Raw genomic sequence first — 20,179 nt, 5'->3', positions numbered from 1 at the left:
ACTAGTTCGAAAGAAACTGACTCAGGATTCTAATTCGAGTACCATGTAGTTGAGCATTTCTGTGTTGTTGTTTTCAGTTGCCAGAAATTCTTATGCGCTCAAGTAACATGCGACTTACCTTTCTTTCCTCCTAAAACATGCCGTCATTGAATGATTGTGTATGGGATGTAACGGCGAGAGATCTACACAAGGGGGCGTGGTTACAAGGCCACAAGCACGATGAAGGGGCGTGGTAACGGATTCCAAACGTACGGAAAAGGAAGAAATCTACACGAGAGGCGTGGTAATACCGTCACCTGACTCCCTTGGGGGCGTGGCTACAGGTTTGCGGGAAAGAAGTCTACCTACTCATTTGGTTACATCTGTCATATCTGGTGGTAATGTCATTATATAATGATTGGTCACGACGAGGTAGATAGGAAATGTTTGGAAGTCGGTCTTGACGACAAACAAGGAATTGGTGGTGGTGGGTTTTGTTGTTGTTGTTGTTGTTGCTGTAATAAAGGTGCAAATGTTATACCAGCAATACCAGTATATTAACAAACGTTTTAAGCTTACCTTTCTATCCAACACATTGATGGCTAACTCCTAGCAGTGTATTGCAGTGTTGCTAAGCAACCAGACGACAAGACATGTAGAACATTGGCCCAACCGCGATGTTCTAAACGTTCGAAGAACATATCGGGTCAAATAAGGTGACAACTTTCTTACGTCACAGTGTTTGAACAAAAAACGTTCGAAGAACGTCGGGTCAAATAAGGTGACGACCTTCTTACGTCACAGATTTTGAAGTAAAAACGTTCGAAGAACATCGGGTCAAATAAGGTGACGACTTCTATACGTAATAGTTAAAAATGTTGAACAATTTACCCTTGGCTGTAGCTTTTATGACGTAAAAATGACATTAAAGAAAATGTGATTTGTGCGCTATATGGTTTATGATTTTCTTGAAGACGCCCCTGATTAGCGGATTGGTGGTAAGCAAATTGTTTGGTTGAGAATATCCGATTGGCTGAGTCTATTTGAGCGCTAATAAACATCGCAGTAATAAGGCCTAGGAAAAAAAATGTTTTGTTTCCTGTTTCAGTCCTGAAAAAATTAGGGTCGGTAGCTAGGTAGGGATTATCTTCTTTTTTTCTTGTAATTTTTTTTTGGCTGGCCAAAACTCTAGTGATACATATTACAATACAGTCGAACAAAGTAAACTGAAGTGCATGAGGACACTTCTCTTTTAATGTCAAACTTTAATTTTGTGCACAATAGATACATTTATCCTTCATTAGATAGGACAAGCAGTGTTTTTGCTTCAATAGGAAGCAGGCTGAATAAAAATTCTAACTGGAAACTGTGACTCCTCTGCCCACCCCCCAAAAAAGTCTAGGGTCGGCAGGTTTTTTTAGGGTAGGTAGGGAAACAGGAAACACAACATTTTTTTCCTAGGCCTAACAGTCAAAGAAGGTGTGCAGAACAGAAAAATAGAATTCATTACTAGATAAGATGATAACTATAATGTTTATTTATTTGTTCAATCTTCCTGATCACTTAAAGTCACACATCCGGAATGGAAATGTGACGTCAGCAAAGGGTCAAAGGTGGTTTGATTTTATGATGAAGGCAACCATTTGCCCAACTATTTTTTCATTCGCACGCTCACGTCAGTTTTAGGGTGCCCAAGTGATGTCAACCATGTAACCAAATCAATGTGGCCTTACAACATCCCACAAACAAGAGTTCAGAAAAATTCATGAAATAACTTTGACTTTGACTTTTTGACTTTATTTATTTTGCACAATCTTTAAAAAGTTAACATAAAACAAGTTAAAGGAAGAAAGTACGTGCAGGGGGGAAGAAAAAAGCCTCGTGGCTTGTACAAAGTCTTCCTCCAAAGTAACAAGATTGAACAGACGTGTAAAATTAAACATTAGACAATAATGTAACCAAAAGAATTATATCAATTAACAAAATGGAAATAAATCATAATAGTTCAATAATTGATAACTTATGCAATATCATAACGGCGAAATGAATGAAATGATGTAATAAGAATATAACATTGAAAGAAATGTAACAACTGACAATGAATGGGAGATTAATTAAATGTTTGATTATCTACACTTAACATGTGTATTCAAAGTTTTTGTAAATTTCCTGTTTTATCTTGTCTCATTTTTATGCAAATAAGGCTGTAAGAATTACCTTAATCTATTTTAAACTGTTGCCTTTGACAAAAGTCAAATACGTTGTATACGTGAAAGTGCGTTCCTTTGGCAGAATTCCATTTCATAATGTACAAATGACTGTGTCACTAGGGGTGGGTACCCGTACGGTGTACTGGTACAAAACCGGTTTTTCTTATTGGACCGGTCCAGAAAATCGGACCTGAAAAAATTCGGTAGACCGGATGATGGGCTGATTGGAAAATGAACAGATTACATGATCAGGCATTCACACGTTTTGGGGCTTACTGGTCGAGGAAAATATCAAGAGCGAAGTTGAGTAGAGTCTATAGTCATTTCTACCAACTTCAGCCAATCGTACAGAGGCAGTTAGCTTTGTAGGATTTTAAAACGCCAGTGGGAGTTGAATACTACACAAAACAGATTTGTTTAATTTGTATATAGCGAAATGGGCCATTGTTTTGAGTATCGTCCATTCACAAACTCTCAGATACTGAAGCAGGTTCAGGTTCGGACCTGAACCTGACCCTCTGGACCTGAATTTTCTTATGATTATAAATTCGTACACATCGGGACCGAGAATCAGCGGTCGTAATGGCAAGAAGAGGTGGTCGCTAAGAAGAGGTGGTCGCTTGGGCAAGTTTGACTGTGTATCCAAAAGCTGGGAATATCTGACCATCTATGACTGTACATTCCTGTCTAAAGATCACAATAACCATAAAAAAAGTGGAATATAAGAAACGTTCAGATTTCCAAAATAAGTTCTTCTTTCTCCAAACTATAATGATGAGGACAAAGATGTGTATAAAAAGTTCTATTTATTCTGATGTTTTTTGACATGATGGTATGGCAAAAAAGACTATGAAAAGCTAAATTTTCGGCTCTACCGTGTATATATATAATACAAGTGTAATACAAGTCTACAGTCCAGTTGGTACATAGTGCCACCTACACATAACGAGCCTAGGTGCTTTGTAGAATACATGTGAATGGAAATACTAAATCATAAAACAATGTGTCAACATTGCCATCTACATGTACAACTGCACAATATATAAGTCAGCTATATCAGCCATATGTTATCTGTATATGGACGCATTTGGACTACTTTGGCAAAACAATTAGTATCTAACAATACAAATAAAACAATAATGATAAAAGGTAACTAGAAAGGCCGACATTTGCTTGAGAGCAAATACAGCATATTTCAGCCATCTCCCTCATGCAACAATAGGCCTTGAGGTCGTTGACCCCTTTGGCCATTGGAAAATGACCAAAAAAATCCCAAACATATCATTTTAAAGTGGTCCATGCCAAAAATTATACATGGGTCTTTTGAATAGATATCTAGAGCACCCCTTTACCAATTTACGGGTCATTAGGTTGTAAATCGAGGGAACAGGAGCAAAAAATGTCCAAATTTTGTCAAAAAATGGCCATAAAATCGCAAAATTAAGCATTTTGTTGTACCGTATGGGAAACATTTTATTGAATTTATGTGCACATAATTAAAGGGCACTTTTATACCAAATTTCAGATCATTTGGTTGTAAAACGAGGCTACAGGAGCCAAAAATGTCCTTTTTTGGTAAAAAAAATGACCAAAAATCGCAAAATTAAGCATTTTGTTGTACCATATGGGAAAACTTTTATTAAATTTATGTGCACATAATTGAAGGGCACTTTTATACCAAATTTCAGATCATTTGGTTGTAAAACGAGGCTACAGGAGCCAAAAATGTCATTTCTTGGTCAAAAAATGGCCAAAAATCGTAAAATTTAGCATTTTGTTGTACCGTATGCCAAAACTGTTATTAAATCTAGGTGAGCATATGATCAAGGCACCTCTGTACCAAATTTCATGTCATTCGGCTGTAATACCAGGGTACAGGAGCCCGAAATATACATAAAAATTGACAAAAACCTCAATAAAATCATTTTAAAGGCAGATATGAAAAAAATGAAAAAAACACATGGGGGTATTGGCTTACTCTACCTTTGTGCCAAATTTCAAGTCAATCGGTTAAAAAATGGCGGAGTTGATTCGATTTGAAGATTTGACAGGAGAAAGAAAGAAAGAAAGAAACATTACGAATACAATATATTTCACCATACCTATGGTATGGCTGAAATATAAAAACTAAAAAACCTACAAGTAACTGCAACTATCTTGTTAAATACATTGCAGCTTGTCCCGTAGAACTATGATGTTACACTAGCAGTACAGTTTTTCAAACATGATTTTTCTTTTTGCTCTCTGACAACAATCTTTCACTATCTTGAATCTTTCTTCCAGTGTTATACAAAGTATTGCCACACATAACACTGCACCTGTACATGATCATTTTGCATTAGACTCATCAGTACAATTTCTTTGGTCCCTCTCAATATAGAATAATTCTTTCAAGAATCTTTCACAGTTAAGACTGCAAGTAAACCTGTACATGTTAACTGAACACTGCTTTACTCCTATGCCTTTGTGAAACAAGACATTTAGGTGTGCGGGTTAGTACAAAACTCTTCAAAGAGTTTGTCCTGCTAATTCAGATCTTTGCACTGATTTCTAATAATACTGCATTTACTTTGTACACTAAACATTATCTGTGTATTGCGTGCATGATTTCTATTGACTTAAGCATGGTAAGATATTTTTCATATCGTACTTGTATGACAAGTAGTACTTGTATGTAGATTTGGTGCATTTTAAATCTACCACAAGAATTAGATAGAGAGACCTACATCATAAACCACATTTGTACCTCGATACGAATGAACAAAGAAGTCATGTTCGTTGGTAGCAGTTTATCAAGCTTACACTTTTAGGACCCTGGACTTAGTATACATATAACTGTAAAAGGAAAAGTGTTTGCTGGGAAAAAATGGAGTGTTCGTGGCGGTCTCAAGATCATGATTAATCGGTTGTAAGTACGCAGAAGACACAACAAAATTTTGGGGATGGTTTTGAGTCTGTGGTTAAGAAGTTGCCGCAAAAAAACAGCAAACATAGAACCACAGCAAACATTTCCACTTTTACAGTATTACGTACAAAGATGGCATATCAACTGGAGTAACAAAGATCATTTTCTTCAAATGTCTCATGGATTTAATATGTGGTTATGATTTTCCTGACTTAAATTGACATAAAAACATTGAGCTACAGTACATCATAATATGCGATTGTGTCCTGTATCTGTACGTGTGATTTTAACTTGTTAAGGTCTGGACATGATTTCAAATGCTATTAGGTATGTCTTACAAAGTTTGGTGTTAGACTAAAACAAAATGTTGGACAGTCTGATAACGACCTGAAAAGACTTCTTGCGTAGGAAGCAAAAAATAAGAGTATTGGCCTAAGATTTTATATCCTTGTTAAAGACCACATCTTATCAATACTATCAATAATTCGAAATCAACATTAGTATGTCAATGTGTAAACCATGCTCTATTTTACACTTTTTCAGTGCAAAAGAGCAAAGGGCTTTTCCAGAAAAGAAAAAAAAATTGAAGAAAGAATTAACAGTTGAAACCATTCTAAACCTGGGTTACAAAAAGTAAAAATATGTTTTGACTAGACAGCAACTTATGTGTTGAGGATATCTTTCTTTTCTACATGTATGAAGAAGACATTTAAAATGATAAAACCGAACTAGGATAGAAACACAATAGTCATGCACTATTCGTAGCTGAGATACACTAGTACCGCACTTGTAAAATACTACATGTCTGTACAAGATGCTATACATATCTACAGTGTTTTAAACACTAGGTTCAAATCATGTCGGTATCATCTTTAGTCATCCTTCATTTTGGCCTCTACTTTTTACTGCTTAAAAATCCTCAGAATAATTCCAGTGTACATCAACTACATGTAGTAAGCTCCCAACGACCAATTTCAGACATTATTGGACTTTCAAAATCTTGCGCTGATCTTTCACTCTTATTGGTAAGCACATTTCAATGATTTTAGCATTAAGCATGAAGAGACTGTAATTTCTACACGTACAAAACGCATTTTTGGGCCTTCTTTTGGGTGGACTTACATTAAATGGTTGTGTTCACAACTTCTTATTTTAAGAAAAATCATTATACAATGTACATGGGGCAGACAAGCTTGAACTTCCACTTGTATCTTTCTGAAAAGAAGATCCGCAGAAAAGAACTAAGTCATCTTACAGATGTGACTTATATGGCAGACTGTCATTTTGCATAGGACTATTTAGCCATAGCCAATGCTGTGGGGCTGATATGAATTTTGGTTTTACGATATATAACTCTGAAAATGATTTTAAGTCAAGACTAGGGAGGGGACAGCAGAGATATTCGTTGGTCATTGTGAGGTTGTGTAAGCTGTAATTGTAAAAAAATAGGACTTTCAAAGAAATATCATGCAACCCCTTAAAATGCCAAAAGAATACTGCTGATATTCCAGTCTTTTTATGTTGCCTTACAGTCATCATGAATCAGTTGCACGTAAGATTTCATTGAACATGTTGTCAAGTATTCCTAGCACACCATAGAGAGTTACTAAGACTGTAAGCCTTGAGTGATGAGTATCATTCAAGCTGATACATGTACTTCATACAGACATCTTGTTTGGTGTGTTCTTCTAAGTGCAGGGGCAGACTTTTCTCTTCGATGTACGGCTGGCTACAGAGAGAACACTTGAAGAGCGGGGACCCGTCTTCCGTCATTACGTCTTCCTTCATGAAGTAAGACTCCACCAGCGCCATGGTGAGGTAGATGGAAGGTTTTGCCTTCGTGCCGTCCTCACGCGGCGTGTTACAGATCTTTTCGTGGTTCTCTAGCGGAGCCCATCGCGGGAACACCGCCTTGCATCGCGGACACTGGTACACAACAGTCTCCCAGTTGGAAATGTCTATCTTACACGAGGCGAGAATACTTCGGACCAAGTCGTTGGGCCTGTCGTTGTGTTGTTGTTGTTGATGTACATTAGCTGGTGGGGGGGACGACACTACCATGGTAGGCTGGGGTTGGGAGGGGGCACCCTGATGTTGTAGCGGAGGGGAACTCTGCATCATGACCTGTTGACCGGTGGCGAGGCTCATCGCTGACTGGACACGGATGGCCTGTGGTTGGGACGGCGTGTTGGGTGTCGGCTGGTTGGGTACGATGGTGTAGATGATCTGAGGTCGACCACCCGGACCCATCATGCCCTGTTGTACCATGTGGTGTTGTTGGGGGACCTGGCTCACCATGACAAAGTTTTGTCCTGTAAAAGAAATACATATACTAACTGTAAATAATACACTTAATGAATGAGATAACTAAAGAAAATCACAAAAATCCAATTTCATTACACCATTTCAATCTATCACACTATAATGGAAAAGATAAATGGCAGATGCACATGTATCTCTAGAAGAAGTGTGTCATTTTGTAATCAACAATATGATGCTGCTGTCAATTGGCCACCTTTGGAGACTGTGCTAAAGGACGCAATGGAAGAGGGTTATGAGGTGGTTAGTTGCTTGTAGTTGTACTTGTACCATACAGAAAGCATATCAACATTATGCTACTTTTTTTGCACCGTGCAGCTATCCTAAACCATTTCTTTGGATGAAATCTTCACCTCCTTGCATACAGTTAGTTACAGAGAGCAAGCTTGTTCTCAACACTTAACAATTTGCCTTACATAGTATCTGTTAACAGGTCTTGTGCAATAATTTTGATTTGTATTCTTTAACAATGACAGACCAACAAAAGTGAAAGTAAGAGGAGAGAGTACTAACCTGGCACACCCCCCGGAACCTGCATCCTGAGTTGCTGCGGAGCGTGTTGTCGCGGCATCGGCGGCGACGCCACCGGGCGCAGACTGGGATGCATGACGGGCCGCGGCGCGATGGGTCTCTGTTGGTTCATGATGTGCGTGACTGCGGGCGGTCTCTGCTGTTGGGACATCGGAGGTCTGATCTGAATCTGCATGTCGGGGTCCAGCAGTGGGCGGGGTCGCTGGGGAATGTTGGCTGCTCTCTGTGCCAGGCGGGACGGTGAATCCTCATCAGACTCATGTCCATCCTCATCGTTAGTGTCCTTCTTCTCTTCTTCGCGCTTCCTCTCAAACCAGGATAACACCTGAAGACAAGACAAGATAGACCATCCAAATTTACTCTGGGTGAAAGGAAAGACCTTACATATCAGGTAAAGATAGTCTGTGTAACACAAACTCTACTGTCTGGGACTGTAACTGGCCGCTCCCCGCGAACGGCTATATAAGATGAGATATAATCAGGCTAAGGTAAAGATAACGGTGAGCCTGTTTTGAGGCAAAAGATTTAATGAGACTCAATGTCATAAGCAGATTGATTGTATCTTTCGCCAGTGTAAGGGTAAATATAAAGGCAATGTACATGTACATGTACATGTACATGTAAGTCCCAAAGCATTTTCTGAGGTTGTAGGGAGAATGGATTGTTATCCACTGTGTCTAGGGCATGGTATTGGAAGGCAGAATACATCTCTCTACTTCTACAAATCCTCAATTCAGGTACGCATTCTACACCTGGGCAGAGTGAAGAAAAGGGACTGACCAAAAGCTTGCTGCTAGGAGCTTTCTTTTGAGTACAGAAACAACAATTAAATCTTTCACTAGAGATGCCAATATTACAGTGACTTTCATTGCAAATATACATGTATGAACTTACTTGTTCCACCCGCAGGTCAATCTCTTTGGCCAGCTCCTCGGCATCATGATACAGGATGAAGGGGCATCTCTCGTACTGTTCAGTCAGCATCTTCAGCTTCTCCACATTAGTCAGGGGTTTGGGAGGATTCATGGACGAGACGATACTCTGCAGGCCCATGATGGATTCCTTGCCTGAAACTGGGCTTCGTTGTTCTTCGGGAGAGCGCTGCGCTGTCGGACTCTCAGTCTGAGGAGGCTGGTGACTCTGCGTTGGTGTAGATTCAGCGCTCGACACCTGCGTAGAGTGATGGATGGGAGATGACGGTACGGAATGGGGCGCAGACGTCACCGTAACAGGAGACGTCACCCCTGATGTCGGTGCACTGGTGCTGTCATCATCGTAGCCGAAGTACTTCTTATAGTGAGGATCTTCCACCATCTTTCGGTACTTCTCGATCCACTTGACCTTCCCGTGTTTGAACGCGTATCGCGTGTCTCCAAACCAGCACAGGATTTCTTTCCTCGATAACTTTGTTAGTTTGTTTATCCTTGCCACTTCGGTATCTCCTGGCCTCTGGTTGAGAGAGAAGCTGGCTTTGATGACGTCCAGCTGGAAGGCGGTCTTCTTTCCGTCGATTTTGCCGTCCTCTTCAAAGTCTTCTACATCGTCACGTTTTCGTTTCCGCGTCAGGATGTCCGCCGGGGAGAGGACCAGGTTGGTGCCCGGAGGAACCATGGTCGGGAGAGAGTCGTCCTCGTCTAGATAGTCTTCCAAGGTGCTAGGCGGCTCGTGAGGCTGGTGCGACAACTGGTGCATCTTGTGCGGGTTTCGTTTAAAGACGTCGTAGCGCTTGTCGGAAAAGTAGTTGCGGATGTCTTGCTTGCTGAGTCTTGTGAGTCTCATGAGACGCTCTATCTCCAGGTCGTCGGGGTGAGGACACCTCTGAAAACTCTCCTTCAACAGCCTCAGCTGGTACTCCGTCTTAAACCTTCGCTTTACTCTCCCCGTCCTGTCGTAGAAAACCTTCATGGTCGTTTTGACGTCTCCGCTCTTTTTCTTGTTCTGCTCCTGGCTGTTGTTTTTGTGGGTTGCAGTTCCCTGTTGCTGTTCCCTGTCCTGGTTCCATCCTTCCTCTTCTTCCTCAGCATCTTCTTGGTCCTCCATCCCCACTACAGGCTCATCCTGTACATCCATGTACAGCCCACTCTCCTCATCCTCCATTTCTGCATCTTTCCCTCCATCATCATCATCATCATCATCATCGTCATCTGATGCCACATCTTTGGTTTCATGGTCCTCCCCCTTTCCAGCTCCAGGTTCTACTTCTTTTTCCTGTTCTTCTGTGAGAGAATCGGATTTGTCTTTGTCCTCAACATTCAAGGTGGCAACTTTCGTTGGCGAGGCGATGCCGTTCTTGTTTCCATTACTTCTAACGCTGTTTTCGTTCACATCATTTGATCGGCTTTTATCGTTGTCAGAACCTGAGTCTTCTTCAACGCCGCCGTTGAAATAGTCTACTAGATCAGGCTGCCCTGGAGACATCGGTTCATCTTTGGGTACTAGTGTATCATCCACCTCTTCTTCGCCACTTTGTGTGACAGGCTCCTGGGGCGGTACGTAGTACTTCTCATCCTGTGGTAGCCCCTTCTCCCTCCTACAGTCATTGAACCACCTGCCGATCTCTCTTGCCGTCATCTTGGTCTCCTCACGAAGTTTGTCGACGTCGAACTCTGACGGGTAAGGATTCTGTTGAAAATTGATTTTCAGGAGGTCTAGCTGGTACTCCGACTTTCCTTTCCTCTCCAGCCATTCCATGTCCATAGCACTCCTTTCTATCTTCACCTTTGTTGTGTCTGAAGTGCTGAAGTGTACTTGTGCTCTTGGAGATCTTGGAGACCTCGGAGATCGTGGCCTGCCTCTAGGTGACTGGGACAGAGGTGGCCTACCTCTGGGAGCATTGGGTGATTTTGGCGGCCTGCCTCTGGGTCTAATTGGCGCCTTCAACGATGACGACTCAATAATACTGTCTAACGTCTCATTCAGATCCTCCTTGTACACACACAGTCCTTTGGTTCCCTTGCTGTGCTTGACATGGTATCGCGTGTCACTGAACCACTTCTTCACAACGCCCGAGGTAAGTCCTGTCGCTCGCACAAGCTTGTCCACCTCGAGAGGGGTTGGAAACTGAGTCTTACCGAACGCTCTCTTCAAAAGTTGTAACTGCTCGGGCGTTTTCTTCCAGTTACCTCCTTCTCCTTGCGAGGGTTTGGGACGAGAGACTTTTGCGATCTTTGTGCGATCCTTAGCAGTAGGGCTAACTCTGCTGGGAGGAAAGAGTGTTTTTACCACCTTCATGGTCTTTTCTGGCTCCTTATTGCGATCAGCCCATGCGGCAGGGACTCCTGATGCCCGGTATTGTTCAATCTCCTCTGCAGTCCAGTTGACTGACAGCTGTTGTCTCTGAGCAGTGTACCACGTTCTTACCTCGTCTTCAGTCATACCAGTCTTGTCTACAATCTCTTCCAGCTCTTTTTCCGAGAAGTATGGAAACTTGTTGAAGTACTCCCTCAGCACTGCGTCACTATGACTGTCTGCATTCGATACACTAATGGTGGCGTAGGTAACGGGTGGGTTGGCCGCTGTCTGGCACAGCTTCTGAAGAGTTGACGAAGCAGAGAACTGGTCATCGTCCACTGCGTCACCTTGACGGGCTGAGGTCTTCTGGTCCAGGAGTTTTTGCATCATTGGGGTATGGAAGGCGCCCACTGTTTCGGAGTCATCTTCACCCTGTGTCTCCTCTTTGTCTTCATCTGCCTCCGTTCCTGTTTCAACGAGATGAACATGAAGATGAGATGAAGATGAAATTTGTTAGTTAGGCAGGCTTATTTAAAGAGTCAGGGACTGTAAGTATCACATACGTTATCAACTTCTAATTTCCCAAGTCAATGGTCCTACACTGTAGAATTCATGAAAAAAGATATTACATAGATGGACACATTTCGCGAGTTCTGTATCTATACATAACTACCTACCTACCTAGTCCCTATATAGCTGGTATAACCGCCCTTCAGCGTAACACACCAGCTTTGCAGGCACGCGACGCGGCAGCAGCAGCTGGTTATGTTACACTGAACAACCTGTCACACCTAAATTTGCACATCTATCAGTAAATACTCTTTAAAACTATCTAACGAAGACACCCCAACTGTGCTTGGTGATAAAAAATTCCACTCCATGAGAATTCGGGGAAAATACGAATTTGGGAAAGTATGAATTCCCAAAACAAGCAACAATTTCTATGAAAAATTGTTACAAAATCAAAAACTTACCACCCTCAGCAGTGTCGTTCCTCTCCCCATTGGTTGTTTTTGAGTCCTCTGCCCCTCCCACAGGGTTCTGTTCCAGGAAGGTGGTGCCGTTCTGTTTGATGACCTTCAGTGCCAGCTTGGTGTTGTCTGGGTGGTTCTTCTGGTTGTGCTGCATAAACATCTCATACCTGCCAACACACATTATTTGTCAATAATTAATGTGGCCAGGTCAGTTTTATGAAAGGTATATGTAGTAGACTCAACTTGAAAAGTATGTTTCAAAACCTATCCACTTGTTTGAATGAGTAATGTTATCTTGTGCATTTTAGTACCTGTCTAACCTAAACAATAAACAAATAAAAAACAAAACAGTTTTGGTGAAGATTAGATTGCAAGCTGTAGATTAAATGTTGTCCTAGACACACTTCTTATTAGCCTGGGTACCATCCGGATAGTAGTTCGCTCCTATGTTCACTTCTGCTATCCGTCTGGAGACGTGCGCATTCAAACCGTTTGGTGGTGACGCCAGTTGATGAGCGAATCAAGGAATGGGTTCTAGAGCACTCGTTCGATGACAACAAGCCGGTGCCCACATGCGCAAGCAAGGGGACGTGGGGCTTTTCCGGTGTTGGAACACCGGTTCGAACGATCACATGAACCCATTCCATAATTCGCTCTTATGTGGGGACCAATCAGCGTCTGCGTCCAAAATTTGGACGATTCCAGACGTTGAGATGGTCCGCGTTCCCAGACGGAAACACAGAGAAGCGACTGTATATAGTGTATAATGAATGTCAGAGCTAGAAGCGACTGTATATAGTATATAATGAACGTCAGAGCGAACTACTTTCCGGATGGTACCCAGGCTAACTTCTTATGGGACTGCTCAAATTTGCTTACACAGTTTTGTTTCAGAACACCATATTTTCTCAACTTCTGGCACATTGGAATTATTTTCTCAGGCAAGTATGACATACATATAGGTAGCACCACCCGCAGTCCAAGTTCCCTCTATAAGTCAGATCGAATTCTCGGCCATCAGGCGATTTGACCGATGATCAGTTTAGTACCTCGGCTGATACAGGATCTCCCATCGCAATCGATTGGTTTGGTCAGGTGCTCAAAGCTGTGTTGGCAGATTTTGCTTTACTTAATGTTGCTCAATTTTTTTTCTGTGTACCTAAACTTAGGTTTGGTACATTAGCGCATCAATTCCCAAAAATGAATTTCCAGCCCTGTCTACGTACATTTACATTTATTCAGAACACTTCCTACATGTACATGTACCTACATGTTTTTAGCCAGGCATGTGTCATGGCAGTCATTTAAGATAACAAGAAATTTGACGCACTAGACACCCTTACACTGGGGAGCAGATCCTCTGACAAGCATGAAATTCTGATTTGACCAGGGATGCCACTAAATGTCACAGTCTTCTACACTGTAACCTCTCTAACAGTAATTTTGCCCCTCAGGATACCTTAGAAATAATAGAATTATTAGAATGCACCATTTTCACTTGATATTCTTGAAAACTCTGCAACATGGAAGGTGGATGCCCCCGGACCCCCTACAATGCAATAGTTGTGCCTATATCATTTGCCATGACTCATCAAGAAATTTGGAGCCCCTATAACAAGATCCTATCCAACAGCCTGCCTACCTCTTAGTGGAGAAGTTGCAGAGTTTACAGATGTAGGTGGGGTTGAGGATGACGTGAGGGTGTGCAGAGTCCACGTGAGAGGTGAACTCGTTCAGGTCCTGAGTCTGGAAGCTGCAGTACTTGCACTCGAACCCTCCCTGCAGTTTCCCCACCGGGTTCTTCACGTCAGTGCTGAGGGTGAGGTTGGACACACTGGTCATGGTGCGCCCTAGCACTGTCCTTGGTCTGCACCTGAGATGGATGGAAGGATAATGGCATTGAGTGTAAGTACATGTATGGTAGTCTGTGTAACACAAACTCTGCTGTCCGGGGCTAAAACTGGCCCCTCCCCGCAGAGGGGGCCGAAAGATGTTGCGCGGGCTGCCATAAGCAAGATTTAATCAGGCTATAAGTATGGTATCTGTAAAGGTGTGACACTACACTGTATTTTCGGGTGAGGTGAGTGTTCGGGTGGTTGTGTGTTTGTCTGTCTGCTAGTGCAATTGTGAACTGCACAACTAATTATAAAAAAAAGATATGTATAGCAAACAAACAAATGATTAAATCCCCCCCCCCGCAGCTTTCTCTGGAATTGCAGCAGTATGTTTTGACATCTTGTGTTTTGGCAGGGCTCGAAATACTGGGTGCATGTGCACCCAGGTGCACCCAAAATTGGACCTGTGCACCCAATCATTTTGTGTGGGTGCACTGTTCGCAGAGGTTTTATGTGACCACATAAAATTTATAGTCAGCTGGCACAGATGATTTTTAAAAACCAGTGGGCGACCCTGACGATCAACTCCAACCACAAATGACCTTCCTAATGACGACCTCTCTACCTTGGTCTGGAGAAGGCTGGGAGGCCATTGTCATCAATACATATGTATGTGTGACAAAGACCCTTTGCACACAACTACATGTACTTGCAATATATCATCATCAATATCAAATGCAGCAAATTGTCCTTTTTACTTTCATGTAACTTTGGTGTGGACCATTAAAAATATTCCAGTAATGTGGGTATGCTGTCATGCGTCAAACGAAAATAATGCGTTAGGAGCGGTATTCTTATTCAGTTTGCATATTCATAGGAAAAATGCCACGATGACTTTTCATATGCAATGATGACTTTTCACATGCAATTTGAGGATATTTTGCAACACTACTAAGCTTCACAATGGGTTCTGGTGGACCATCTGCTTTGTGGGAAACATATGAGATATTTATTTAAATTTGCGGAGGCGTTAGAGGTGGGCATAAAAAGTGCATAAAAAATTGTTTGTGGTTTGATGATTTTACAGTAGAGCGAAAACTGCTGCAATAAATATAAAACAACCGTAAACATTTAAAGCGTAACAGTGCTGTGCAATTGCATTCAAGTTTGCGGGGATTTAATTTCGCGGGAGAGAGAAAATGGAGTGTTCACGGTGGTTTTAAGTTCGCTGTTGGCAGGTATAGAAGGCAGAGAAAGCATTTTTACGGTGGTTTTAGTGTCGGTCAAGTCTTTACAGTGTACATGTACATGTACATGCGGGGAAGTAGCAAAGAAACATAGGCTGTGGCATACATTTGCACTCTTCTCATTCATTCATTCTCGTTGCTCATTTTCGATGCATACATCCACAAGTACTAGTAGTACAGTCAAACCTGCCCAAGACGACCACTCGGGGGACCGGAAAAAAGCGGTCGATTTGGACAGGTGGTCGCTGAGAAGAGTATCGACTCAAAACATGCCCGATGGAAAGTATAAATGGTTTCCATTGTGCTTAATGGCATAAAGCAAGCACACTGCACGCACGCAAAGAAGCGAGGTCTTTAATCTCAAATACAACAGGCACACTGTAAACTTTAAATTTAACCCCAAAATCCAACGAAAACTGGCCGATTTCGGCACAAAATCGTGCTAGTTATCATCAAAAATCTCAATTTTGAAAATAATGCGGTCGTTATGGGTCCCAATTTGGGCCGGTCGCGTTGGCCAGGTGGTTGTTGAGAAAAGGTCGCTTAATGCTTACATCAATGGAAAAATAAATCGGGACCGAGAAAAAGTGGTCGAAATGGCCAGGTGGTCGCTGAGAAGAGGTGGTCGCTCAGGCAGGTTTGACTGTAGTACCGATTATTCTCATCACTCTTGAGGTTATTTGTGGCTTATTAACAAAACGAAATAAACTAATGTTACTCCATCTCCACAAAAAGAAAGGTTCCGCTCTGGCTGTTTTTTGCCATGTTTTTGCCATTTTTGCAATTCAGGCATGCCATGGCACTACATGTATCTTGGAATTGAACAACTGTTTTCTTACAGGAAATCTTGTGACATCAAGTAACTTTATATCTTATCACTGCCAGGTACTGTAATAGTGTACATGCCTTTAAGTTCACAGGGATTTAATTTCATGGTACGGACTAAATGGAGTGTTCGCGGTAGTTTTAAGTTCGCGGCTGAAAAAACAGGGTAGGTGGGCAGAAGACACAATAAGCATTTTGTTTTGCAATGGTTATATGAAGCGGACGTGAAAACCTCAAATATTAAACCACCAAGAAAATTTGAACACAAGAAGTATTATGCTTTAAAACTAGAATTACAACGGACTATCAATGCTTTTAGTTTTACTTTTTTTTTTAAAGTCTGCATACATTATAAACAATCTGCCTACTAAACTGGTACAGGAGAATTCGATAAGGCCATATCAAGTTATATTTTGCAGGAAGAGAAGGATGAAATAAAAGAAAACCAAACTTCCAGCCTAGCCACTCTAGGTAGCAGTATAGTAAGTTGGTAACAAAGACCTAAAAAGTAAAAGGCTATATCAAGTTATTTGTTTGTTTCTTGGACTTTTGCTGGAGAAGAATGGATTGGCTTTATGAAATAAGGAAAATGAAATAATAAAAACAGGCATTCCATGATTGACCCTGTGCTACAATGGGATCCAACATACCAGGCTGTTTGACAGTACTAGTTCAAACAATGAATTTTGAAATTTGAAAACTGTAACGTTCAACAGTTCAAGACAACAGGAGGTACCAAATTATGGGCATTTTTTAGTGGATTCGTATATAATGGTTTGTGTGATTTATTTTTCAAATCAGAAAGTAATTGAAGCAGCAAAGCAAAGAAACAAGAAATTGTGCTACCGTGGCCTAAGCCTAAATGGTTCGTTGTCATCCTAATAAGGTTAATCATATGTATTTATGCAAATGTTATCCACCAATGTTGGAATGTCACCTTTATGGATGGTTCCTTGCACTCGGGTACCTAGAGCGGAACGGTTGCTAGGGCCGAGATTTAATCAGGCTATATTCGCGGAACTGGGCCACACCCATGTACGGCGATCCGGGCATACGTATGCGTAACCAACCGTGCCTAGGGGACCTTGATTAGTACTACACCACGATTGGAAATAGCCAGGGCAACGACACAACATTTAAACTGAGAATGATACCTCTTAGACATACTGTATCAACACTGCTTTCGAATCAAGGCTGTGAGAAAACTACATGCACAATAACCCAGAGTTGGCGCTCCTGCTACTGATAATGTTTCGCAGCGGAAATTTCCCACGGATGGGGGTCGCATGCGCAGCTGTTATGGCTGCACGCATGACGACAATTTGACTCTTGTGCTGAAATCAGGGTAATACCCTACTACGGTATCACACTAGAACATTCAACCCTTTCTAATATTTGTCTTCAGCAGACTGCCTTTCAGCAATCTACGAAAATAATTCAAGGATGTGACCTAGAAAAAAAATCTGCACTGTTTTATGTATTGAGAAGCGCCACGATCCGTGCCGTTTGACTGACAGGTCCGGTATTCAGTAATAATGGCGGCTGTCTCCCCCACACCCCGGCTGACGTAATTCCCGACCCAGAAACTGTGCGCATTCGTTATTTGATCGTGTGCGTCTCCATTATTGCTCAACTGTGAACGTACGTTACATTGTGATAAATCAAGCTGTCATTGACGGCAAGAATGCAAGGATCTGCCATCTACGTATGTCTTTGTATAGCACAAATTTTCCACCCAAACGAAGTATCTCGATATGGCAACGTTATCATTCATGAATAATTTAGCGATGCGTTTTCCCTCGGCTTTCATTTGCATAAATGCCGTACCAACATTGCAGCAGGTCGTGAAGCAAAAGATCTTACATGCGATTATCGAGCCTGTGTCGAACAAACGTTTTTATCTGACGTGAATTCAATAATCTAATGAAACATTCCTCACTGATCCACAAAAAGAATGCCCAACGTGAAATTACAGCACCTTTATTGGGCTGTATTTACTATTTTCCAGAAGGCGTGACCATTCTCAATACCGAGGACGGCTTTCTGACTCTGAGATCTATATGCAACTTGCATTTTAGGAAGCGACATGTTTGCTTGATACGTGCCAAAATACGCTTGAGGGGTCAAACACATTTAAAATACACGCCTTATTGGTACGTGGTGTGTACAAAAACATGTTGGATTGGGGAATACGTGGTACATTATCGAGGAAATGTTTCTTGGTAAAGCCTAGGGAAAAAAATGTTGCGTTCTCACTTTCTGTTAACTGGCCGACCTTAGGAATAGCACACGGACACCAGCCTTTTTTCTTGGTTGGCCACAGGCAAAGGGTAAAGATTCTTTTATCTGATATTTTAAGGTTACAAAATTCAAAATTTATAACTAGTAATACACACTGTAGTAAACATTGTACTTCTCTGTTCAGTTTATTATTGTGCATGACATTGTACATATCTGTATAATTACAATTCTAGGTGGAAAATACCGTGTAGGACCACGTCGTCTGAGAGATTAAAAAAGAAAAATCCATCCCAACCCCAAGATTTTCAGGATCGGAAACATGTACACGTATGTAACCTTTTCTTTTGCTTGGCCTAAGCGCCAAACTATGGAATAGTACTATTAGTAAAGGTTAAAATCATCTACCTTTGTCAACCTTGGATGTTGACCCAAAAGGCAATCAGGCTGTACAAGCTTTGCTTCGATAAAGGAATCTATAAATTGTGGAGCAAAAATTGACCTTTCCATCGTATATACAACCACCAGTATTACATTTACAGTGCATTAGTGACATGAGTGACAGCACATACCTACATGTAAGAATTCTTGACATTTCAAGGAGTCAACGACTGTGAGGCTATTACTATTAGTATTTAGTATTACCTAGGCCATGCCAATTTTATTTCTTGGTTCTCGGATTTTTTTAGAGGGGGTGGAATCAATGAAGATGGCAGGCGATATAAAAAAACAACAACAAGAAACTAAGCGATTTATTTTCAACATTTAGGACAATTGTGGTAAACATAAAAAAAGGCTTTCTTCAAGTTTAACTGTTATTGCCGATATCATATTGTATTTGTGCCAGACTCAAACGCTAAAAGAATTGTGAATTTGAATTACAAAACCATTTCTCAAATCAGAAGAAACTGAAACCGCGAATCCATGAATCCAGGGCCTTTTGCGTCGTTATATGGTACATGACTACACTGGTAATCATAGTGGTATACATTAAGGACATTGTAGTTAGTAGTAACATTTCAATGTAACCGCTTAATTCCTAAAATAGGAGGTAAACAGGCAACATGAATTTTATCCACCCGTTTCTAAAGAAAAAAAGAAAGCTCAGGACGCGCTCATTTTTTTTCATTACGAAGTGTCAGTATATTTGACAAGTACTAGGTCAAAATATGAAGGAAAAGCGCAAACGATACACCTAGCTTTACACGCACCAGCTAGCAATTTTTGCTAAAATATTCACAACGATCCGGCGTCGGAGTCACCTACGGTGGGATTTGAATAATTGAATTCACAGAGGACGTCGCTGCATTGCACCTAAATTGACGTCGCTGCCATAAATAGTCAAATGTCGCGATCTCGGTGTATTCTCTGCGAATTGTGTTAAATTTACTTGCTACTCGGGAGAATCTTTTAGAAAGAAGCAATTAAGACAGCAAAATTATGAAAATACACAGAGTGCCTGAACAACGGATACAGGATACAGTATACTGAAACGGCTGGAGGCCCGTGCGGCAGCCATGTGCTGTAGCTCAAGTAACGCCATCTGGATCCAATCACAGGAAAAAGGCACAGTGCCTGTGTTGTGCACTGCACAAGACCTACATGTACATGTACGATCATAGAACAGCAAAAAATAGGATTGCTTAATCAAGAACACCTAATTTATTTCATTTCCACATACAAAGTCAAGTGCAATGGGAAAAGACTGGTAGAATAGGTAGCGCCTAGCTATATAGAAGCAGGCAGCGTTGACTTAATAATAAATACTAGCAAGGCTAGAGAAAGTTCAGTAAAACTAGAGTTGCACAACAACTGTTCACTAACCCATTTTGAAGAAATCAACAGTAATGTGTACCCACAAAACTGCTTCAATTTCGGCTTTTAA

The 20,179-nt window shown here is 41.4% G+C and overlaps 1 protein-coding gene across 2 annotated transcripts in view; it reads right to left on the bottom strand.

Annotated features, from left to right (window-relative positions):
* Window positions 1–4,417: 4,417 nt before the first annotated feature.
* LOC118417207 overlaps window positions 4,418–20,179 on the bottom strand; it is a 22,131-nt gene continuing 6,369 nt past the window's right edge. Inside the window, exons 2-6 of one of the 2 annotated variants that reach the window (XM_035822662.1) lie at window positions 13,792–14,022; window positions 12,153–12,316; window positions 8,839–11,642; window positions 7,927–8,269; window positions 4,418–7,406 (exon numbers count right to left, since the gene is read on the bottom strand). In XM_035822662.1, the coding sequence (XP_035678555.1) occupies window positions 6,730–7,406; window positions 7,927–8,269; window positions 8,839–11,642; window positions 12,153–12,316; window positions 13,792–13,991 (4,188 nt within the window). In that variant the 5' untranslated portion in view covers window positions 13,992–14,022 and the 3' untranslated portion in view covers window positions 4,418–6,729. Of the gene's footprint in view, window positions 7,407–7,926; window positions 8,270–8,838; window positions 11,643–12,149; window positions 12,317–13,791; window positions 14,023–20,179 lie in introns of both variants that reach the window. The other variant, XM_035822661.1, reaches the window with a different exon arrangement.

The sequence above is a fragment of the Branchiostoma floridae genome, chromosome 6, assembly GCF_000003815.2.
Source record: "Branchiostoma floridae strain S238N-H82 chromosome 6, Bfl_VNyyK, whole genome shotgun sequence".
Lineage (NCBI taxonomy): Eukaryota > Metazoa > Chordata > Leptocardii > Amphioxiformes > Branchiostomatidae > Branchiostoma > Branchiostoma floridae.
Note: the sequence above shows the minus strand (reverse complement) of the source record. Positions and strands in the feature narration are given on the sequence as shown.